At 54.1% G+C, this 22,120-nt stretch overlaps 1 protein-coding gene across 2 annotated transcripts in view; it reads right to left on the reverse strand.

Annotated features, from left to right (window-relative positions):
- The window catches only part of PLXNA1 (plexin A1), a 123,602-nt gene that overhangs the window by 11,005 nt on the left and 90,477 nt on the right, over positions 1–22,120 (reverse strand). For both annotated transcript variants that reach the window (XM_054838175.1, XM_054838176.1), the window contains exons 19-30: positions 21,863–22,006; positions 20,892–21,126; positions 19,383–19,525; positions 16,024–16,280; positions 12,002–12,068; positions 6,788–6,934; positions 5,827–5,986; positions 5,147–5,250; positions 4,581–4,677; positions 3,710–3,900; positions 2,655–2,824; positions 721–933 (exon numbers count right to left, since the gene is read on the reverse strand). In XM_054838175.1, coding sequence (XP_054694150.1) covers positions 721–933; positions 2,655–2,824; positions 3,710–3,900; positions 4,581–4,677; positions 5,147–5,250; positions 5,827–5,986; positions 6,788–6,934; positions 12,002–12,068; positions 16,024–16,280; positions 19,383–19,525; positions 20,892–21,126; positions 21,863–22,006 — 1,928 coding nt within the window. The remainder of the gene's footprint in view (positions 1–720; positions 934–2,654; positions 2,825–3,709; positions 3,901–4,580; positions 4,678–5,146; positions 5,251–5,826; positions 5,987–6,787; positions 6,935–12,001; positions 12,069–16,023; positions 16,281–19,382; positions 19,526–20,891; positions 21,127–21,862; positions 22,007–22,120) is intronic.

The raw sequence follows: 22,120 nt of genomic DNA on the forward strand, positions 1-22,120 counted from the left end.
GGCTTTGGAGGACATCTCCTAGGTTTCTCTCCCAAAAGGATAAAGCTAAACACAGCATTATGCCTGAGCGCATCAATTTGCAATCAGTAGCATTCAAATCCTGAACCTTTAACACTGCATTAATTCAGCGGGACAGAAGGATGTCTCTCATCAGCTAGCAGTGAACGTGGAGGGTGTTGGAAGGAGTCAGGGGACCTGCTCCTCTCCCTGCTCCTCGGCACAGTGACAGCAGCCCAAGCACTGCCTCAGAGCGTGTGCTCTCATCAGGATCCCAAGCGAGATGTACAGATGGACGAGAGATGGGAAATGGTAATTTTCAACCATTTCAGCAAAACCTGCGTGTATTGTCGTGATACAAAAAAGGCACTTCTCTAGTCCAAGGCTGACTTCTCACTGCTTTTCGAAAGCAATCAAGGGAGGTGGTAGCAATTCCCTAGCACAGACCAAGTTTTAAAGCAGAAAACATCAGAAAACCTAAAAGTGGAGGTTGCTTTTAGCACCCCTTAAGCAAGTCATAAACGGTTCTGTCAAACCGTCATTGCATTCCAGGAGACAATCATGAGAAAGCATCATCTCCCAAACGACAGGATCACCTTCCATAAGCATTAGGATGGTCCCTCTTCAGACAGCTGCCTAGGAGTCCTCCCAACGACCCAAGTCCCCACACCCACGTACATCCACTGTAAGTCCTCCAGGTTAGCTATTGCCAAGTCTACTCACCTTTCTACCCAGCTCTTGTAGTTGGGGATGTCCTTGGCATACAGTAGTTTGTTGGAGGGAGAGTCTTTTCCTAGCTTGTGCTCAGAAGTTGAGCAGGAGTCCATGAATGTCTGAGCCACCACGGATAGGCAGGCATCAGTAATACTGTTCTTGTGAATGTCGAACACAAACTGGGGGTTCTTAATCACATTCACCCAAAAACGTAGAGGTAGACTGCGGGATGAAGGAAACGGGAGTCAGCACCTGAACCAAGCCCTACAGGGCAGCTGGCACACACATGCACCTCCAGTTGTGGAGAAGGAGCTCCTCCTGACCCAGAATTGGGCAGGTTGCTTTTCCCAGTACCCCAGGGCAGCAAACATACTGGGGTAAAATGGCCGTTCCCCTCTGCCCGCCCCCACATGGCCACAGCTCTCCGTGGAGAAATTCTTCAGCACTGCCAACATCTCCAAAGGCAAACCAGGGCAGCGCAGACCTGCGGCTTCTCCAAGGACCCACTCATACTGAAGAGCCCTCGCTGAACCCATGGGTCAAACCCGGCACAGTTCCCTTCTCTCGCAATAATCCCTTCGAAAGCGCTGTGTGGCATTTCACACATCTCCTGTGTCAGAGGAGGGAGTTAACTGGACTCCTCAAGGGACTCATTAGCACATTTAACACCAGAGGAGAATTTAGGCAGCCTCAGATGCTGGAAATAAAGCTCTCAGCTGTAGAAGCAGCAGGTCTCCTTGGCCAGCCACCGACTGGATGCTTGCTGCATATTGACACACGTGCCACCCTCCATGGCTCCATCTCCCAATCCTGCTGCCCCTCTCCTCTCCCAGGAGCATCTCAGGGCCCTCCCCCATCAGAAAGCCTCTCCGCTCTGTCATCCCTCAGCACCAACACCCAGCAAATGCTTTTATCTTAGACAAAACACACTTCGTTCCCCAGGACTTTCCTAATGAGGGTACCGGGTGCATGTACATATTTCATTTGTGAAGGGAATGGCCTCAAGAAATTAGCTCCACACATCGAATTAGCACCCAGAGATAAGCACGGGCATTAGTATGCAGGAGCCTGCATGCCCAGCCCCTGTGGAGCGGGGCTTTTTTTTCCTCCCCTGCCTTTCGCTCCTTCTTTTAATATAGAAAGCCGAGTTATAAATCAGTTCCAAGCACTTCCGCGCTCTCACATCTCCATTTAAAAATGTTTCCTTTCCTGCCCTGCTAATTGCCAACAGTTACTGAACTATACAAAAGCAATTTGGCTTCCATTTAACAAATGCCAGACACGGGAATGTACGTACCCGTCTCCAGTAACGGCAAGATCAGAGAGATGAAATCAGTGAGGCAGCAGAAAATAAAAATGCCGAGGGGAAGGTTGCGGAGCAGGAGCCAACGCCTGCTCGAGCCCTGGCCCCGCCACTGACGGAGGTCTCATCAGCCGCTCCACCCCGCTTTTCAGAGAGCGATTAGCGGAGCGGACGGGCTGGCTCTGCGGGCGAGGTTAGGGAGGATGCATACACGGCTTTACGCTGACTTTGTTAGGGCACGCTCGGCTGAGTGACAGGAGGGAGCGTGGAAACACCTTTAGGACAGTCGAGATGAGAATTGGAGAATTGGGGCTGGCATCTCTGGAGGAGCCCGGAGGACGGAGGAGCCCGGAGCCGCCTTTGCCCAAGGTGAGATGGGAACAGAGCCGCTCCGGCCATCAGGGGGAGCGTGGTGCCCGGGATTTGGGGATGGAAGGGCTGGGGGAGCACTGCATTCCTGGGATTTTTTCTGTTGAGGAAGGCATGCAAGGGATTTACCCACACCCGAAATACAGAGATATGGGCCTCTCTTGTCCTGGATCACTCCCAGGAACATATTTCTGCTCCTTGTGGGAGGGGTAGGAGTATCATTAGCTGTGCTATCATTAGCCCCCCCCATCCCACTGCCCCTCTCCATTACCAGTTACTCTTCCAGGTGTGCCTGACATCGTAATCGTTGATCTGATGCTTATCAGCTTGTTCATCCAGGAAATCAAACATGTATTTGATTGCGAGGGGCAGCGCGCTCCCACGATGTGCTGTGCTGAAGATGGTCTCAAACAGGTCATCCACGAATTTCTGCAGGGTGCCCTGAAGAGAAGAAGGAGAGAAGGGCCACTCAGCATCACCCAGCACCAGCAGAGAGATGAGCCTTTAACTAAAGGTGGGCCCTTAAACTAATTTCACTTGTATTCCTGCCACCTGGAAGAGAAGCACAGTACAGTCTGCGTAACTCTACTGGTTCTCAGTGGGTTATACTGGGAAACTGCAGTGATATCTCCTTCACTGCATGATCTGGCATGCTAAAAGCATACAAATAAAAGCAGCACATAGAGAAAACCCAAGCAGATGTACATCATATCATGGTCTTTATTTGGGTCCCATTAAGGTACCCAAGACCTGATGACAAACATCGCTGAACAAGCCCTCGTCCCACGAGGCAGGGAGCCAAGTCACAGGGGAGATGGCTGAGCCCAGTCTCTGCGATCCTGAGCCAGTATCTTCAGCACAGCCCTCCGCTCCTCTCTGGGGACATCTCAGACACACAGCACTCGCTTGCCACTAGAGAAGATTTTGTATGTGCTGGGGTAAGGGGAACCCACTACAATGCCAAATGCCCCTGATAATTACCCTTCCCACATCACTGATTGTGCAGCTTGATCCCAAACACCAAAGGGGATGAGGCGCCAGCCCCAGGGCACCTCTGCTTTGCAGTCCCGCAGCTGCTCAAGGATACAGGAAACGGTAAAAATGCCAAAGGGAAAAAGCAAACAGGAAAATCCAGTCAAGGGATATTCACTGAGGGCTTTGACACACAAACCCACCACCTCCGGCTCAGGAAAGAGACAAAAAGAGTAGCTCCTCCTGTGCCAAAGCAGAAGGCTAATAAAAAAGCACTGCTCACCACTTTCGGACTACTCAAATCACTACGCTTTCCCACTCAGAGTTAAAAAGCTCTACGTCACCGTGCCATACCTTGGTGGCTAACAGGCGGGTCAGGTAGATTTCAGAGACCATCTTGCTGCCCCGGTCACCCTCCCGCTGGTCCATGTGGTCGTGGTTTTTCACCAGGTGCCAGAGCTTGGTGCCGCTCTCCAGGTCGGGGGTGATCATGGGGGTCCGTGAGCGCAGGCTGTCAGGGCTGCTGGCTGTTCGCAGCATGCTCTCTGCAAGCACCGAGCAGAGGGGGATGCTCTTACCCTGCCCACCACCGCCAGCCCCTCTGTCCCACTTCCCTCCGCTGTAGCTTCAGGGTACGTCAGGGCCGTGAAACGGGAGCTTTGGGATCCAGCCCCTGCAGTCACTGTGGATTGGGAGCTCTGCTGGGACCATCCTCACAGCCTGCCAGGCTACATGCAAGCCTGGCTGATGTACAGGGGCCAGGACCATCGTGGAAGGGTTTCTGCAGAGGTCTGTCCTGCTCCCAGCACGCAGATGCCAGGATCACAGATGCCTCCTGTGCTGGTCTGAGCTTCCAACACTATTCCCTTCCAAAGGAAGGCTGGAGCACACTTGCCAGCATGTTCGCCGGAGCCCTCAACTCTGCTCATTTAAGTGCAAAGCACCTCTGTGCCTATTTTAATTAGATTTCAGGGGAATAAAAGGGAGGGGATCCCTTAGCAGCAGCCATCTGACACGTGTCTTTCTCCCCAAAGTCTGACGTGTTGCAAAGAGAGATGGCTCTGAGGGCGTCTGCTCCCTCTTCGACACCAGAATAAATAGCATGGTGCAGGAGAGCGAGGGGTTTGGAGGACCCTGTTCACGTGAGCCACAGTTACAATCACCTCCCCTGCGCCCCATCTGCAAGCCCCTGCCAGCACAGTGGAGGATGCCCCTGCATGCTCACCGTATCTGCTGAGGGACTTGGTGAAGGTGGAGGAGTTGGAGATGTTGTATGCCGAGTTCTGCTTGGGCACCAGGGCTACTGAGGAGCCGTCCGTCACCTGGGGTAGAGATGGCATGAGCAGGCTGTGACACCAGAGAGGCACAGGAGAAACAGCCCCACGGCAGGGAGAAACCAGCCCCAGAGGGACGAAGCTACACTGCACCCCACCCCAGGGGCATCCATCTCCAGCAAAGGAGACCTACATATCTACCCCTGCGACAGCTCAGGGGCAGGGGTCAGACCAGCAACACACCAGAAACCTTGGCATGAAAATGGCAAAGGCCAGAGCAGGAAACAGCCTCTATGAGTCCTGAAGATGCCCCATTTAGTGCTTCCTTGAACGGAAGGACCGTAAACATGGGTCCCAGGCAGGGAAGTAACTGCAGACCTCCTGGCCATGTCCCTGCACGAGCAGCATGGTCTGGAGAGCCGAGCCCAGGCCCTGACCAAGCTGAGCAGGAAGAAGAGATGCTCAGGCTCCCAGGAGTCGGTGACTGCTCAGTGCTCTCCACCACGGACAGCCTTACCTGGTAGTGGGCCAGGGTGTTTAGCCTCTTCCAGTCATTGTCGATCTTTGTGGTGACATCTTCGTCCTGCAGTATGATCCGAGCCATCCTGCCCTGCCGCCACTCTGTCCACGTAAGGGAGAAGGGCTTGTGGTTAGTGGGGGCTTGGAGCACTACGCCAAGGCAGGAGTAGGAGCACCCTGGGCATCAACAAGAGCCATCCTACCACCTTCTGAATCCCAGGACTGATGACTGTTAATATGGTGTTGGGCAAAAGCTGTTTCTAAGTACTCAGTGAAAGACAGCATAAATTTGACCCTGGTGACTGTTTCCTTCGCTCCTCTCCATCCTCCTATCCCTCCTTTAAGAACAGGACCATTAATGTTGTTCTCAACTATTGCTGGTCTCCTTGTCCCTCAGCCACCTCACGCCTGCAACCCAGAGCACAGCCAGAGCCGAGGAGGCTCTTCTACCCACCCTCTCTACTGGCAGAAGTCACACCCTCATGCCAGGGGTCCCCACACACAGTCAGTGCCACCAGCACAGCAGAAGTGGACTGGACAAGCACACACACTCTGATCCTGCAAGGTCCCCTCTCCTCTAGGAGATGCAGATTTTCCTGCCTTAAATAGTTTTTTTGGCACTTCTGTTTGTGGTCACATCCCTGCCCCCCACAGGGAAGCGCTTTGCCTCTCTCTTACCCAGGTCCATGTCTCCAGCTTTGGGTCGCTGGGAATAGGGCACTCCCTTGTAGACGGCATCCAGCAGCTTCTCTTTCACCTGCGTGATGGTGTCGCAGTTCAGCACCTTGACGGGGATCTCCGGGGCGTTCTCATTCTCAGGGTTCACGCAGTTGAGGGTCTGCACAGCACAGGGGGACAGACTCAAGTGAGAGGTTATGACACACTGGCTGCAAGGGCAGGTCCAAGGACATGGGGCTACAGCTGTCTACAGGCCATGTCTTCTCACCTCCTGGGCTGCTGCAGAGGAGCAGCCATGTGGGATATTCCTGCTCCCCTCTTCTCCCCACCTCTCTCCCCCAATCCCCAAATCTCCAACTATTCCCAGAAAGGCAGCACAGTGTCAGCGAAGGAATCCTGGACCAGCAAACCATGCTCAACTCATGAAAACCTGTCTAGCCTGAGTGATGCCTGTGCACACTCCACTCCCTCTCAATCCCACCTCAGTGGGAGGACCAGCTGCAGGCTCAGCCAGGGGAAGGACCTGGTTTATCATTCAGCTGGACAGAGGAGATGGCTAATATGGAGGAAGAGAAGCATCTCTCCATCTCAAGGCTCCAACTCTGATCCCCACCCAACGTGAGCCACTGGCTGCTCCACACTCAACAGCATCTCTGTCCCCGTGTCTGTCAGGGCCATAGGGTGTGTTGGGAGAGGCAGAGAGGGGGATTCAGTTCATGCCTGGCTTTCTCAGCTCCATGGCAAGAGCAAACCTTGCCAGGCAAAGGCCCCGAATCTAACCCTAGCTGAGATGCATACCACACAGACAGGGTTAAGAGGCACCCCAAGGACACTGGAGAGAAGAACAAGAGACAAACTACTCTCTGCACAGTACTTTGGGTGCATCCTAAATCTTGTTAAATACCTGGACCTAGCAGCCCTGGCAACCACCAGTACCAATGAGGCTCCTGCTTGCACTAACCAGCATTTTGTAGTCAATCTGCTGCCGGATAAGCTTGTCTTCACTGAGGGAGTAGCGAGCCTCTCCTGTGATGGCATCAATGGGTCCCTTCTCCATCTGCTGCTTGATGGCGCAGTAGAGCATGAAAAGCGGTTCCCCGGCACACTCCTGCAGGACAGGGGATGGAGGAGAGGGAGAAAGAGAGGTGAGAAGGTGCCGGGCACCACCTTTCAAGAAGCACCACCATGTCAGGAGCCTGCTGTGCCCCTGCAGCATCGAGCCCGACACATGGCTTTATAAAGGGTCTCCAGCCCTTGCTCAAGACAGCAAGGAAGGGGCACATGGTAACATTCATCCCATGGAGGAATTAGTTTTCTCCATTCAAGCCTCCTGGAGGTTGTTCCCTTGTTTATCAACCCCTAGGCTCTGCTTCCCCAAGTTTCCAGACACTTCCTGGTGAATTCTGCTCATTCTAGAGGCCAATAATGAGCTAAAAGGGTTAAATTCAGGGCTAATGAAGAGCAGGCTGGGTCTGGGGACTTTGTGTAGGGATATAGCCTATCTTTTGAGCTGGCCCAGCCAAGAGAAGCACCTGAGGACTGGAAAGGGGATGCTGCAGCCAGACAGCCTGGGGCCCTTCCCCAGAGATCACGATGCAGTTCTGGCATCAGCCCGGAGTCCAGTCTCACGTGAGAGAAGGTCAAAGGCAGTTTCTCCATATGACAGCTGGGCACAGCCAGACAGATCTGCTGGGAAGGAATAGCAAGAGAGCAACTCACTGACAACCTTACCCTGAGTCTCCAGCTGATGGATGGGATCAGGCAATGAGGTTTCCTACAGTTTTAAACTATTTGCCACCTACATGTCCCCAGTGTCAAACCCCTATAGTCAGAGCCAGCTTTAGACACCAGCCAGAGCCACATCAGCATCTATCTCCCAGATGGGAGGAAAGGAAAGGGAAATTGGACCAGAGACCAAACACTTCCCCTGAAGATGCCGGAAGTGCAGCGACCCAGGAACAGCAAAGGACCCACCAAGGTTGGAGGCACCAACCAGCTGGAGCCATGAGTTGGTGTAGGAGGGCTGGAAGTGGACACCTCTTTATCACCCAGGGCCCAAACCTCTCCCCTGAGCTGCATCCCAATGAGCCCTTCCAGACACAGGCATTAGTCCTAAGGGGGAAAAAGGATACGATGGGAGCAGAGAGGACGGGGGGAAGTCCCAGAAGATTTTACCCCACCAGCCCTCACCCTTCTCTCCCGTCCGCCTCACAAATAAATTGTACTTTGGTGCAAAGTGCGGCTGCTCTCCCTGTCACCATATGCTGTTAGCATCTCGTTAGCATCTGCGGTAATTAAAGAGACAGCTGCTAACGAGCAGGAACAGGCATACATCATCCCCAGACCTTCCGACAACACGCCTGTCTTTGAAATTATGTTTCATTTGCAAACTTGGCTTCATTAAGTCAGCTTGGAAAAGTGAGAGACCCAAGGTGGGTGCTACGCTGTGCATTACCGGCTGCTCAGCAAGGTGGGAACACCAGGCTGGCCGCAGAGCGGTGAGCCCCCAGCCACCTCCACAGCACCCCGAGGGCCACCCCTCAGGCGACAGCAGAAAGACTCTAGTTGCTTCTTTTGGTTGCTTGTAAAAATCTCCTTGTAAAACTTCTGAGTCTGCAGAAGTGGTGTGGATGGAGGATAGCTTGGAGCAGGACTCCTCCCATCTCAGCCCAGATTTCCCCTCTCTGGAGAGGCACGGTTGCTGCTCTCCCATCTGCAGCTCTGGGGATCCCCACTGAGAAAGGTGGGTTCAGCCCTTCCCACATCGGGGGCCAGGTTGCACTCCAGGCATTGAGATATCACTGTCTCCGCTGCTCGGACACCAGCCGAGCTGATGGGGAATAAATATCTTTTTGTACGTGTGGATTAGACCTGGTCCTACAGCCTCCCCGGAGGGACGGAGGCATCAGTGGTCCTGGTGAGGGTTACATCACTCCTCCAGCACCATGCAGGCTTTCGGAAACTCCTGTGTGTCCTGGGATCCTGGTCTCCTTCCAACCTGTTGTGCACCCTAACGTCAACTGCAACAGCCCCTCTGCCCAGTCCCCCTGACTCTGCGCATCCTCCACGTTGCAGCTTGGCTTCCCCACCTGTCCCAAACGTGGGTCCTACCCTTCAAATCCAAAACCTTGCTCCTAACCTCACTGTACCCACCAGCTCTCAAGGACCTGCGCCAAGATGCTGCTGCAGGTCACAACTCACTGAGCTATGACAGATGAGGATGGTTTAGGGCTTGTCTCCAACAGACACCACCAACATGAACGGCGACAGCAGAAACCAGCAGCGGGCAGTTGCCCCGAGATGATCTCCATTGGGTGAGATACAGGAGGGGATCGCTGAGATGTGGCCCCACAGGTTGACGGAGGGCAGCCTGCCCCCCAAACAGAGACGTGCCCACGCTCTCTGCCAGCCCTGACGCAGTTCTTACTGCTGGGGGCCTGAGCGAGGAGGGGCTGGGGGCTCCCTGTGTGAGCCAAGGGCAGCTGCAGACACCCCCACGCATGGCACATCCACGCACGCCCGCGTGGGTACGTGGGGAGCAGGCTGAGGCGAGCCAGCTAATGCTCAAACTGTCTTACTGACTAGATCTAGCTCATCAGGCACCGAATATCATGCATTTTTCAGCACTTGTCTCGATTTATCCCTCTCCCTTTCCCCGGGGTGTCTCATTAAGAGTCTGATAAATGCTACTACGGGGGCCCCGTGAAAGCACCAGCCCTCGCTGGCTCCCAGCGCTGCTGGCCCTGGGCAGGAGGGGCTGTCCTACCCCTGTCCCCGTCCCTCGCCCCAGCACATCACGGCTGCGTGATGCCGAGTGCGCGGCACTGCTCCGGGCAGGTTTGCCGAGAGCCGATCTGGCAGCTGGGCACACATCCGCCTGCCTCATTTACATGCACAATTACTGTGGTTTGGTGCAAGGCATATGTTTCCCTGCTGGCAAACTGTCTGCTGTGATACCTCTCCATCTACTCCATGGGTTTCTCCTGCTTTTGATGCCACCTGTGATCCTCACTGCCGGGAGACAGCAGAAATGGTCCTGCGGGTCTCCTCTGGTGGGGCAGACCCAGGAGAGGCCATGAGTGCATCCTCAAGCCTCTTCCAGTCTAACTCCAGTGACCCAAGCGATGAAGTTTCAACCACTTCCCCAGGGAGATGATCCCCAGTGTAACAAATCTCACAGCCAGCGGGTTTATCCAGGCTCTCCGTATATGTTCCTCTTGTAATGGTGCATCTCGATCAGACTTCTCTCTCCTGCTGCTACCACCCAAAGACTGGAGGCATTTTCCCCTGCCAAAGTCATGGCGTAGCCAAGGACTTTATAAAAGGCATTGCCTTCGTGCCACCCCCACGTCTCTCTCCTGCTACTCCTTATCCTCAGACCTGCCCCGTGCTGGTGATGTGCCTGGCAGCCTCTCCAAAGGGGGACGGGGCTGTACAAGGACAGATGCAGGACAGCGGTGGCACACGAACTGGTCCAAAGCAGCTTCTGAATGAGGTGAATGTGCCCCCGTGATCTGCCCATAGGGCCAGGCATCAGGTCCCACACACAAATGCAACATCCCCAAATGCCGCTTTGAGGATCAAAGGCCGTGTGCTGCACTTTGCTCAGCCAAACCACAACCTTGTTCACTTCAAGGAGTCCTGAGGGAGTTTATCCACAGCGAGATAGGTCCCACCAACCCCACAGAGCCCAAACAGCTGTCTGCTGGTGTCCTACCTGATCCCACCAGGCACATCCTACCTGATCCCACTGGGTATGTCCTACCTGATCCCATTGGGTGCTGCCGCTGCAGGGGAGGGGGGTGGCCCCGCTGAGCATAGCTCCCAGCATGAAGAGGTGTTGGAAGGTTTGACATCTCCCCATGAACAGCACAGCTTTCCTCCTCTCCCACCCCTGGAAAGCAATCTCTGCTGCATGCTACAGCTAGATTTTTATAGATACAGGCTATCCCTCGACGGAGGCAAAAAGCCAAGCGCATGTAAGTGATATTATAAATCACCTCTCGTTGACGATCACTTGAGTTCTGCACAGACTCCTGCTCGCTCTCATCTCTTGGCTGGAAATGGTTCAAACCCTCTTTATCTTAATGAGGGATGAAATCCCACAAAAACGGCTGTGTGCCACCCAGCCTCGCTGCACTGACACCAGGCAGGATCCCAAGGAATGGCTCTGCTGACTGACAAACCAGCAGCAGGACTGCAGACGCTGTTCATCCCACCACCGTCATCCCGAAGGAGCAGCAGGACTGAGCCGGTGGTCCATGGGCTGGAGCTATGGCTGTGTAGCCAGTGGTCCATGGGCTGGTGCGGATCTAGCAGAGGTGGAAGCACCAGTGCTGATAAGATAAATGTTCTCAATATGGGTTGGATGAACCAGCAGTAAAATCTGTCCTTACACTTTGGCATCCTCTTCTGCCACACTGATGAAATTAGGAAAAAGGTGAATTCGAGCTAACGGGCTCGCCAGCGCAGGAACAGGCATGAGGATGTCCAACATCATCTGCACCCTCAAGTGCATGCTGCGGAGGGAGCTGCATCCCTGGCTGCCAACAGGCCCCACAGGGCGTCCGTCCCCACCGGGACAACTTTTGGAGGGGAAGCAGCAGCAGGAGTGGAGATGCCTGCGGGAAATGATTCCCCCGCCAAGGAGTCTCAGTGTCAAAAGAGAGATGAAGGAAAAGCAGTGGTGTTAAATGAAGGGTGCAGCACATCAAACTGCAGCTTAAACAGGCAGAAATATCCCCTGAGCACAGTTGTGCCTACAGAAGGCCCAGCTCCCGGGGCTTTTTCCTCCCGAGTTACATGAGTAGAGGCAAGGAGGGAGGAAAGGGGACCACTCCGAAGGGATTCAAGACTCAGTTGAGTTGCTTCAGATTCATCCTTTCTGCAGGCACCATTTTTATGAAGATCTCAAACCCACTATGCATTAAGCAATGCCAGCCTGGATTTCATTTCTCAATCTCAGCTACTTCCCCAAAAGGAGACACAGAATCACTAATCACATCCCAGAAACCCAGGATGGAAACAGCGGCCTGGGAAGCGATCTCTGCTCCGGGAGGGAGCGGCAGCACTCAGGAACACATCAGCCCATGCTCTGGGTACCATGCTGGCTGTCCCGGCAAGGCAGGAACTACCTCCCTGCCCACGCGGGGTTGCCATCTCTTCCCAAACTCACCTTCAGAAACTTGTATAGCAGAAACGTGAACCAATTTGTCAGCATCTTCTCTGCCACCGACTCCGTTCTGTAGAGAAGACAGAGAGCAAAGCCATCAGGAGAGGATATCAGAGGTCTCTGGTCTCACCCACTGCCACCTCAGCCTCAGGCTGTGGCTAAATTGTTTTTGGCTTTAAAAGGTCACATCTGGAAAGGCAAGAGCCTCAAAGCAAAGGGGCATAAGTAGTCAACAAAAGCTCTAGTGGAAAGCCTGCCCATCTGCAAGGCTGAGCCACAGCAGCCCCCAGGAGGGAGAAGCAAATTGGTCTCTGGCGTATTTGGAGAACCAGAGCAAGCTGAGTACAACCTTGTCCCATGGGGACTCTCACCCAGGGGATGACCAGCTTTCTGCTTCTCCCTGGTACCTTCTACTTAAATGAAGTTTGTTTCCTCCATCACGTCCCATTGGAACCAGGCAGCTCCCTCCACAGGAGGAATGCATGAGACACCTAAGCCAGGTAAAATGTCACCAAACCTACCTCAAGCTCCCCTGTTAAAGCACAACCTGAAGGGAAGAGCTGGGGTTGCAAAGCAGAGTCAGATCCTGACCCACATTCCCATGCCAGGAGCACCTCCTCCCACATTGCCAAGTACCTGCTCTAGCTGGAAGCCCCTCTCCCCACTGGGGAGCTGCTGCTGACTTCTGCTCCTGCAATGCATTCAATACCGTTATTGCCCTGACACCCAGCACTACTGGGTGACATGGGACTTCCCTGCAATCCCCAAAGTAGCCCCTTGATCTCTACAGCCTCAAAGCCCAGGACTCACAGTAGGAGCAGTGGCTGGAAGCTTAAGCTGGTTTCCATGTACCTTTGGAGCACTGTGCAAAGATAGTGTGCCAGGCTTGGGATTTAACCCTTCCCTACCTGCCTGGGGGAAATCCCGGGTCTCTCTGAGTCTCCTTGGAATGGGGTGGTAATGTAGGAGTTTGCAGTGAACAACACTGCAACCACCTGTTCCAAAAGGAGTTTAAAAATGGAGCCGTGCCTCTCAGCTTTTGGAGACACACTTGAAGGGAGCACCCAAAACTGCCTTGAGAAAACCTATATAGCATGGTTCAAATCCAGATGTCATCGTGCTCCAAAGCAGCATGGCAGGGAAGATCCAGGAGAGTCACCTGTGTCTGTCTGGGACCATTACCACGCAGCATGTGCACAAGAGGGAGAGCAGGATCCCGCAGGATGAGTGCAAGATGTGGTGGGTCCAAATAGGACGTGGGGATCTCGGGGTGGTGGTACTGCAGCCAGGACATGCCTCACCAGCAGAGGAGAGGGACAGCCTGGCATGGAGGGAGCTGAGGGTGACACAGGACCCAGGTGAACCGTGCAGTCCTACAAGGGCAGCTTAACGCGCCTGTCTCTGCACCACAGCCTGGTCTCGCTGCCATAAGATTAAAATTTGCTTTAACACATCCATTATTTTTAAAGTGGCTTTCACTCCCTTTAAAGTAAAAATGCCAGCCAGCCCCTCGACCCTCTCCGGTTAGGCTTCTTCAGCTTATCCACCCATTAATCATCAGATCAGGCACTTGCAAACGCAGATGCTCCTGAAAGCACGAGCCATACTAATAACCTCAGGAACGTGGCTGCATTCCTGTTGCGCTAGGGGAACGGATACAAACGGGTTGACTCAAGAAACAAAACCCAGAAGGAACCCAAACCTCAGAGCCACCAGAAGGAGCCCAACACCATGCACTGCCCAACGGCAACACCATGCCCGGCAGACGGACCAGGAGCAGTTCCTGATGGCCAGATGGCTGGGGTAGGAAATCCACTTTCCCAGAGTTTATTCAAGCTGACTTGGGGTCGTATGGTCCCATCCCAGGCTCTCTCTGGTGCTAAAGGGCCCTTTAGCCCTTTTTGCCCTCCCTGGAACAGCACAGCTCTCCTTAAACCTTTAGGGGACAGTCATACCTGAGCCCCCAGATGAGGGAAGCCTTCCTGTGCCTGCCAGGAAAGATTAATCCATCAAGGGGAAGAAAAAAGGGAGAAGGCATGTGGGGAGAAAGCCAAGGAGGGGGTGGACTGAAGCTACTCAGCAGACATCCTCCCCGGCCCCAGACCAGGTCCTTCACAGACAAGCCTGTAACACTCATCTGAAGTGCCACCACACAGACGTCTGTCTTTATCCGCAATAGAGCCAGATGCCACAGCAATGAGGGGATTATCCAATAACAAAATAAATAACAGCTCTCCCCAGTTAGATCAATGTTAATCCAGTTGCCCTGGGCGGTTAAGCACACTCTCGCGCCCAGCGGCAGGGCTAATCAAAAGGATGGAAAAGCACAGCCCTCAGCACCGCTCGCTCTGCACCGCAGCTGCAGGAAGAATAAATATCTTCAAATATCACTCAGGGAGGGACAAGCAAGGTATTGGTCAGGGTACCTCATCCCTGCCTTAAGCCTCCCGCAGCTCCACCTGTGCTGGGCCCCGAGCTCCACGGCTGGGGACCGACAGTACTTGGGCTGCTGGCTCTCACCGTGCCGGCATGGGCTGGGCTCTGCCCCCGTGCCGCTCCCACGGCTCAGCCACTGCAGCTGCTGGCCTCCCTGCGCTGCCTTTTATTTATATTTTATTGATTTACTTCATTCCGGAGCTTTGCTCTGATGGTAGTGGCTTCGTGATGTTCTGAGACACCCAGGAGCTGGAAACGCAGTTTAAATATTTCAGTGGAGCCTGGTGTCATGGAGGGACAGTAAGAAGGGAAGAGGACCCTAAGGATGCGTTCGGGGAACACGGATGGGGACAGGGGTCGGCACCTCCAAAAACCCACCCCTCTCCTGGCCAGCCATGGGTCTGTACCACACCCCCTTTCTGGCACATTGCTAATGAGGTGCTTTGAGAAATGAAGGGCACCCTTGTAATATGATAAATGAAGCAGAGGGAGTAAGAAAGCAATGCGCCTGAAGAGACCGGCCGAGGGAAGGTAGCAGGGATGTAACTGGGACCAGCTCGTATCAGTGTCTTCTCCAGGCATCTCCCCTGGGCCAGGCACACAAAACCCAACAGGTTTTGTCCAGTCTGGCCATGCCATGAACATTGGTTGATGTCTGAAAGATGCTCTAGTTTTCGTGAGCCTTTCTGGTGAGGTGCCAGCCCCGTGGCTCTCAGCCGTCCCTGCATCTCTGCTGGAGGCTGGTAGCACCGGGCTGGTGGAGGCGGAGGTCGGGAGGCACAGCACGGCGTGCAAAAGGAGAAGATGGCACGGAGGGCCTCGAGCTGGCCTGGTGGAGCTTATTAATTGTTTTTGTTCAGCACTTGGTGTATCTTTCAATATTCATCAGCCCGTGATGAAGGAGAGCTCAGAGCTATCGTTAAATATTGATGGGCCAGGCAGACTCGCGGCAGGGCTTGGCAGGCTGCCTCCTGCTCGCGCTCCCACCCAGCCCCAGCGAGACTCCCAGCTTGCGAAGATCCGCTTGGCTTTCCCAGGAAAACCCCCACGTGCCCGGCAAGGTGGGCAAGCCCCGAGGAGGCATCGGGGAAAGGAGGACTCCTGCCTGCTGCCGGCCTATGGAGGCACCCATGCAGCAAGGCAGCTGCCAGGCAAGGCGAGAGCTGCCCCACGTGCCGAGAGGTGTGGGGGACTGCCGGGTCACCTGGAGCAGGGAAGGCAGGTGGGAGCATCACTGCAGTGATACACAACAGCACCTGACACCAGCGTGCATCCTCCCTGCACCAGCCTGCGCAGCCAGCAGCTGCCGAGCATCTTGCTGGCTCCTTCCCAGACAACATGAATGTGCACAGGCCAAACCAGAGCGAGAACATCCCATGGGCGACTCCCGAGTTGGCTGGGTCCAGGTGGTCCCACATCCCTCTCAAACTTGCATGGAAATGCTTGAGCACAGACCCAGTGCCAACACTGCCACAGCCAACACCAAACCCATCACTGATGGCATCCCTAAAGGGCACCAGCTCGTGTCCACACATTCAGAAGAGCCTGGGCACTGTCCCACAGCTCCAGCCTCTCGGATGGTCACTCACCTCCGCAATAGCAGCTTGGGGTGGTTCTTACTCTCCAGGTTCTTCTCGATGAGGTCAGAGAGGAGCTGCTTCAGCACACCCGTGGCGTACTCCATCTCGCCCTGCAGCGCCGTCATGATAAGGGAAGCCACGTTGCCACGGTCCCGCATGGAGAAGCTCCGCTGAGCCTCCAGAGTGCGGATGAAGGTCAGCAAAAAGTGCTTTTTGTTCAGGAGCTGCCCAAAGAGGGTCAAGGACTTTTCCACGTTCGCCTGGACCTGCAAGGATAGAGCAAAGCTGGGAGATGGGCAGGAGGGGGAGGGCTATGAGAAGGTAGCCGGGCTGCACAAGACCCTGGATTCACCCTCATCCCCCAAGAAGAAAGGATGAGAAAGGGTCAAAAAGCAGCTGGATTTGCTCTCTCCATACTGTCATGCTTCCTCTTTGGTGATCAGCCTCAGTTCCCTCCAGAAGTAGTATCTAGTTTGTAGTATCTCAGCATCAGGTTAACACAGTCTCAGGGCATCAATGTATATATATGTATATACATACACACGCTGCCATACAAAGACTGTCTCCCACGCGTGTGTAGGCACATACACTCACTTCCCTCCCATAAACAAACACTCTTTCTCTCCCAAACACACACACAAATTATAATTTTCAATCTCAGCTAACAAGCAGCTCAATTCCCACCCAAGTCACTGCAACACGCGCTTCGGGTATTGCACAGAAAGCAAATAAAGCCACAACCCTGAGCTCCGCCAGCAGCAAATCCGCCTGGTTTTGGGAGGCTGGATTTCAGACAGGGAAGCAAACAGCAGAAACCTGGCTCTGCCCCGCTCCAGACAGAGCCTGAACCATTCCCTTTCTTCTTGAGATGTTTGAAGGTGTATTTCTGGCCATACTTGGCTACATAGGACCCAGCAGGGATCAGGCTGGGATGCTTTCATCCCTGCGCTGCCATCGTCAGCCCAACTCTGGCCAGCCCTGACTACATTTCTTATCAGAAATGAACATTTTTACAACACAACATTTTCCCACTAGAAAAGATGACTTCCTCTGAATAAAAGCCTTGCTATGGTAAAACGTCAATTTTAATTCCCCCCCTCCCTTGTCTTCCTGATTGGGAGAGTAAGTGAAAAATTTCATTTCATGTCGATATTTGGAGACAAAACAACACTTTTCATTTCAAAACACCAACTCAAAATGAAGAACAGGGTTTTGACACATCAAATCATTTCACTTCAATCAAAACTTTGGATTGGCGCTCTTCAGCAAAATTCCTCGTGGTTGTAACTTCCCCTTCCAAAATACTCTTTCCCACTGGACAAAACCCCCGTTTCCCCCCCAGTCCTTGCTAATTCTGCGATATGAGCCCCCAGGCACCACTGCCACCCTCATCACTGAGGCAAGCATGGACAGAGCATCCCAGCAGGGCAATGGGGGAGTGACAAACCCTCTTCACCCCCACCCTCAGGTTTCCTTTTGTGGGCACCACGGGGCTCAATTTCCCTTAACGCAGGTCAAAGGATAACATCCTGCTAGGAACAGAAATGCTTTATATTATGTTTTCCCAGAGTCCCCCCCTCCAGACTACGCGGGGACTCGATGGAACGATGCTGGTAACTCAGGCAGATGCCTGAGGTTCAGCAACATCGGCTGCTCCCTGCTGGGGGGACACAGAGGTGCCGGTTGATTCCTCAGCACGAGAAGACCCAAGAGGCAGCTGGAGTACAGCGGCTGTGCTGGAGACCTACCAGACCCACCAGTAAAACTGGGGCAGAGGAAGACCTGCACGTTGCTGGTGCTTTTGCAGCCAAGACCAGGCAAAGGAGACCACGGGATGACAGGCTTTCTCCCTTCAGCAGAGCATGGGAGGACACGCAACCCCCATCACAAGCAGCACGGCAATGCCTGAGCCCCCCACATGCCTCTCTCCTCCCTGGGCCCCTGTGTTTAACTTGCTGATCATTAGCAGAAATAAATGAACATTACTGAATTAAATATTTCATCAGGCTTAAATTCACACAAAGCAACAAACCTCCCCCCTAAAACCTAAGGAGAAAGGGAGCTGGTACCAACAGCATGACGCTCGCTGCGGACTAGCGTGTGCGTGAGCAAGTGCCGTTTCCTTCCCGTCACTTGCAATAGCTAATGTTACACTCTGGGTAAAGAGACAAATAAAAGCAAACCTGATTAAATTATATGAAGCTTACACAACTGTAGTTGCTTTATTTAATCTCTTTGGGGGATTTTTTTTTTTTTTCCTCCTTTGCAACTTTAACCCCTTGTTTCCCAGGCCAGGCTGAGCTGGTGTGCTCTCTCAAGTGGAATGTTTTGAATTAGGAGCCAGAAGTGGACAAACTCCCACCCACCCTACTGCGGCCAATGCAAAATTCCTCCTCCAATACCCTTTTTGATACCCTTTCCACCCCTTTCTCTCTAGGGAAAATCGTTAAGAGCAAGAGCAGAGGTGAGAGGAGAGCAAGGCGTCTGCACAGACAGGAAGGGCTGTGCCCCAGGGAGGGCTACGCTCACGCCTGCTGTGGCTCTGAGCATCCGGAAACCCGAGCTGCAAGGGGAAATCCATGGAAACGGGGTCCCTGCAGCCCTCCTGAGCTGGGATTAGGGACCAGGGAAAAGGAGCAGGCAGAGGGCCAGGGCCCCGCGCTGTCGCCATGCCGGCGTACAACACCAGCACGTGCACTTGCAGTTGGAAAGAGCTTGTTGTGTTGTAATTAGTGACCGTGCATCTTGCACCAGGGCCGATTACTTCTCCTAAATACATTGTGAAGCCCACGTCGACATTAATTACTGTGCCAGGTCAGCAGCAAGGGGAAGCTAAGGTCACCCCCCCTCCTTTCTCTAATCAAGAGCAGCCTCGGCAGCCCAGCAAACGAGAAGCCAATTGCTGTGCAATTGCACGCACTAAATTAAAGAGAGGTGGGGAGGCTGGGAGAGGAGAGGGAGCTGGTTTGGGGAGCAGGGGAAGGATGCCAAGGATGGGTTCTGCGTGGGGAAACAGAGCCAAGCAAGCAGGCAATGTCGGGCAAGCCTGCTAGAAACGAGCGGCCGGTCAGGCATCAAACAAACCCAATTGAATAAAGCAAGTGCTGTAGAAAATGACAGCAGCAATGATATTAATATAAATATTGATATTAATGTCAGAGAGCACAGTAACCATTCAGTGGCCGCTCCGCACTCGTGTCTGCAGCCACGCGGCGAGATGCTCTTTGCCGCAACAGGCCGGGCCAGTATCCGACCAAAGCATCTCTCCAGCCCTACACGTGGGGCACGGGGACTCGGGCAGGGGACTGTGCAAGGGCATGACCCCAGTGTGAAACACTACAGACACAGACAGACAGACGGTACCACACCTCCATCTCCTTCAGCACAGGGTGGTCCTCTATCCCTGGGAAGAGAACCCGCATGGCGTAGGTGCGGTAATCCAGAAAGGGGATGCCAGCCCCATCCAGGTCGTTGGTCAGCTCGTTAATGTCAGTCTGCAGCTCAGCGAAGGCTGGGGTGGGAAAAGCAGAATTAAGCCACACATCCCGGAGTCCCAGCACACAGTATCAGCACCCAGCTCCACTGCACCCCGCCGGCACCCCACGGGTGGGACCCCCCAGGCATCAGTCAGCTCCGCGTCCCTTCCCATGACAGGCTATGATCGCTGTCCCCATCTCACAGATGGAGAAACTGAGCTGCGGAGGGTGGGGATGACTTCCCCCGAATAAATCAAGCGGCAGATTTGGGAACGGGAACGGGTCCTGGGGGGGCTCAAATTCCCCCTGCTCAGCACTCACAGCCTCCCAGGGATGCTGGGGGCAGCAGGGAACAGCAAGGCTTGAACAAAGCCAGAGCTTCTGGGGGAAAACGTTAGCCTAAACCACAAGAATGTCCTCATTTCTTTTTGACCTAAATACTACTCGAGAGAAGAGCTTGAACACACCCACCCTGGCACCTCCCGATCTGAGCAGAGGCAGCCGCGACTCCCAGGGGAACATGATGGGGAGGGGGGGTGTCCTGAACCTTTAATTGCACCTACAGGGAAAAGCTGACGGGAGAGGAGTCCTGGAGATGCACCAGGGAAAGGGGTTGGGGTGGGGGGGAGAAAACCCTCAGAAAAATCAAATTAACGGCACTTTAAAGGGAGCTGAAAGCCAGGCAGAGGACTGCAGGCTCGTCAGCCTGATGAGAAAAAACAAACCGTCAGCTTGAAAGGCGTGCTATCTTATCTGTAACTAGTGGGACTAGAAAAGAGAAAAGGCAGGGAAGAGATTGTGCCTTTTAATTAAAAGCAGATCCTTTTATCTGCCAGCTGTGGAAGACAAGACACCATCCCCTCCACCAGCTCCCTCCCCTCTCCCTGTCACCAGTGCCATCCGCAGGCATGTGTAGGGATGGGGATTTGGGGAAGCAAAGGGTTTTTCTTTCTTTCCCCTTTTTATTATCTTGTTTTCGGTGCCTGCTCCATCCGCAGCACCCAGGCTGGCTCTGGCTGTGGCTGGCAGGGTCGGGGCCTCGGGAGCCAGCTCAGGGGGATAATGGGCAATTAGGTTTTATCAGCAGGATCATACAAGGAATTCTGTCCAATTTCACAGCATCCGTCTGTCACATAATGAGACACCGACTGCCCGCTCACAGGCAGCCCTCACTACCGTCCTTGCTCTCTTTTCTCCCATTTGGAAAAATGAAGGGGAACTTCTTAACTAGAAAAATCCCCAAATTCCACCCAAAATGAGTCTGCTTCCTCTGACAAAGCAGCTTTGCCCATTCCCATTCACTCTCTGGAAGGCAGCAGGGAAAGCGTGGGAGCACACTGAGCCTTGGGATGGTACGAGACCCTCCAAGACGCCCACATTAACAGCATAGGGATCTCTCACCCTCTTTGCACTCCAGGGCCACCCGGGACTCCAGGTTGTCCATCTGCAGCTGGAGGCGTTTCAGGGTCCGGTCAGCATCCCGGGACTTGCGCTTGTAGGCGATGAGGACGATGATGATGATGAGGAGGAGCAGACCACCCCCACCGCCGATCCCGATGATGGCAGGCAGGGTGAGCAGGCTGTCTGAGTAGATCTGCAGCGTCCCCGGGGAGAACTCAAACCCTCCAGCCTTGATCTGCACCGTGGTGAGGGAAAAAATGGACCTGGTGTCAGGGAGAACGCAGCCAGGGCAGCCCTCCCCACCGTGCCCGCTCTGCTGGGAACTGGGGGATGACTCCTAGCCTGGGGAAAGAAGGATGCGGAAAAACACAGGGATGGCAGGAGCTGGTCCGGAGCAGCACAGCGCGCTTTAATGGGATGCAAGACACATGCTGCCAGAGCAGGCAGAGTTTGATGTCTCATTCAGACAACATTACAGTAACAGATGGGATGTGAAGCGAGTTCCCCCAAGGGCAGGGAGCCTGTGGGGGGACCATGCCGGGTCCCTTTCAACCTGGCGGGATCCTGGAGCGTGAGCACCGCTGCGCTACAACCCCACCAACAAAGAGCCTTCCTCACGGCACGAGCCAGCGCTGGGGGGAAGGGGTAGGAACCCCCCGACACCTCGGCACCAGCTGTGCCTTGGCACCCAGCGGGGAAGGGAGGTTGTCGGCAGGGCCAGCCAGGGCACAGCAATGCCTGGCTGAGCGTGCTGCGGAGGGGACAAAGTATTTGGTCCTACCAAACACGCAATTAGGGAGAGCAATGCCCAGGGAGCAGGAAGATGGCTCCTGAGGATGCTCCTGCATGTGCACCGACTATCCAGTCCTCATCCAAGGACAAGCACGTAAGCAGGGCCGGTGCCGGGATAAAGACTGAACCTCTGTGACACATGGGACATGAGAAGCAAAGGCACCGGTGTCAGCATTTACCGTAACTTTGTGCTGGCCAGTGAGGTTGGGGGACTCGCAGAGGAGCTGGGTCTCGGAGATGGTCAGGGTGCAGGGAGTGTCTCCGATCAGCACCGTGTAGTTCAGGCGGGAGTTACCCCCAGCTGGCGGGAGCAGGTTCCTGCCCTTTGAGGGAACAACAAACGAGATTGTCAGTTCTCGTGCAATGGGGAACACTTAAAAAAAAACCAACATAAAGCAGATTCATGTTCTCGCAGTGCAGGACTTTGCCCCAGGAGA

This window comes from Grus americana, chromosome 11, assembly GCF_028858705.1.
Source record: "Grus americana isolate bGruAme1 chromosome 11, bGruAme1.mat, whole genome shotgun sequence".
In the NCBI taxonomy this organism is placed as follows: domain Eukaryota; kingdom Metazoa; phylum Chordata; class Aves; order Gruiformes; family Gruidae; genus Grus; species Grus americana.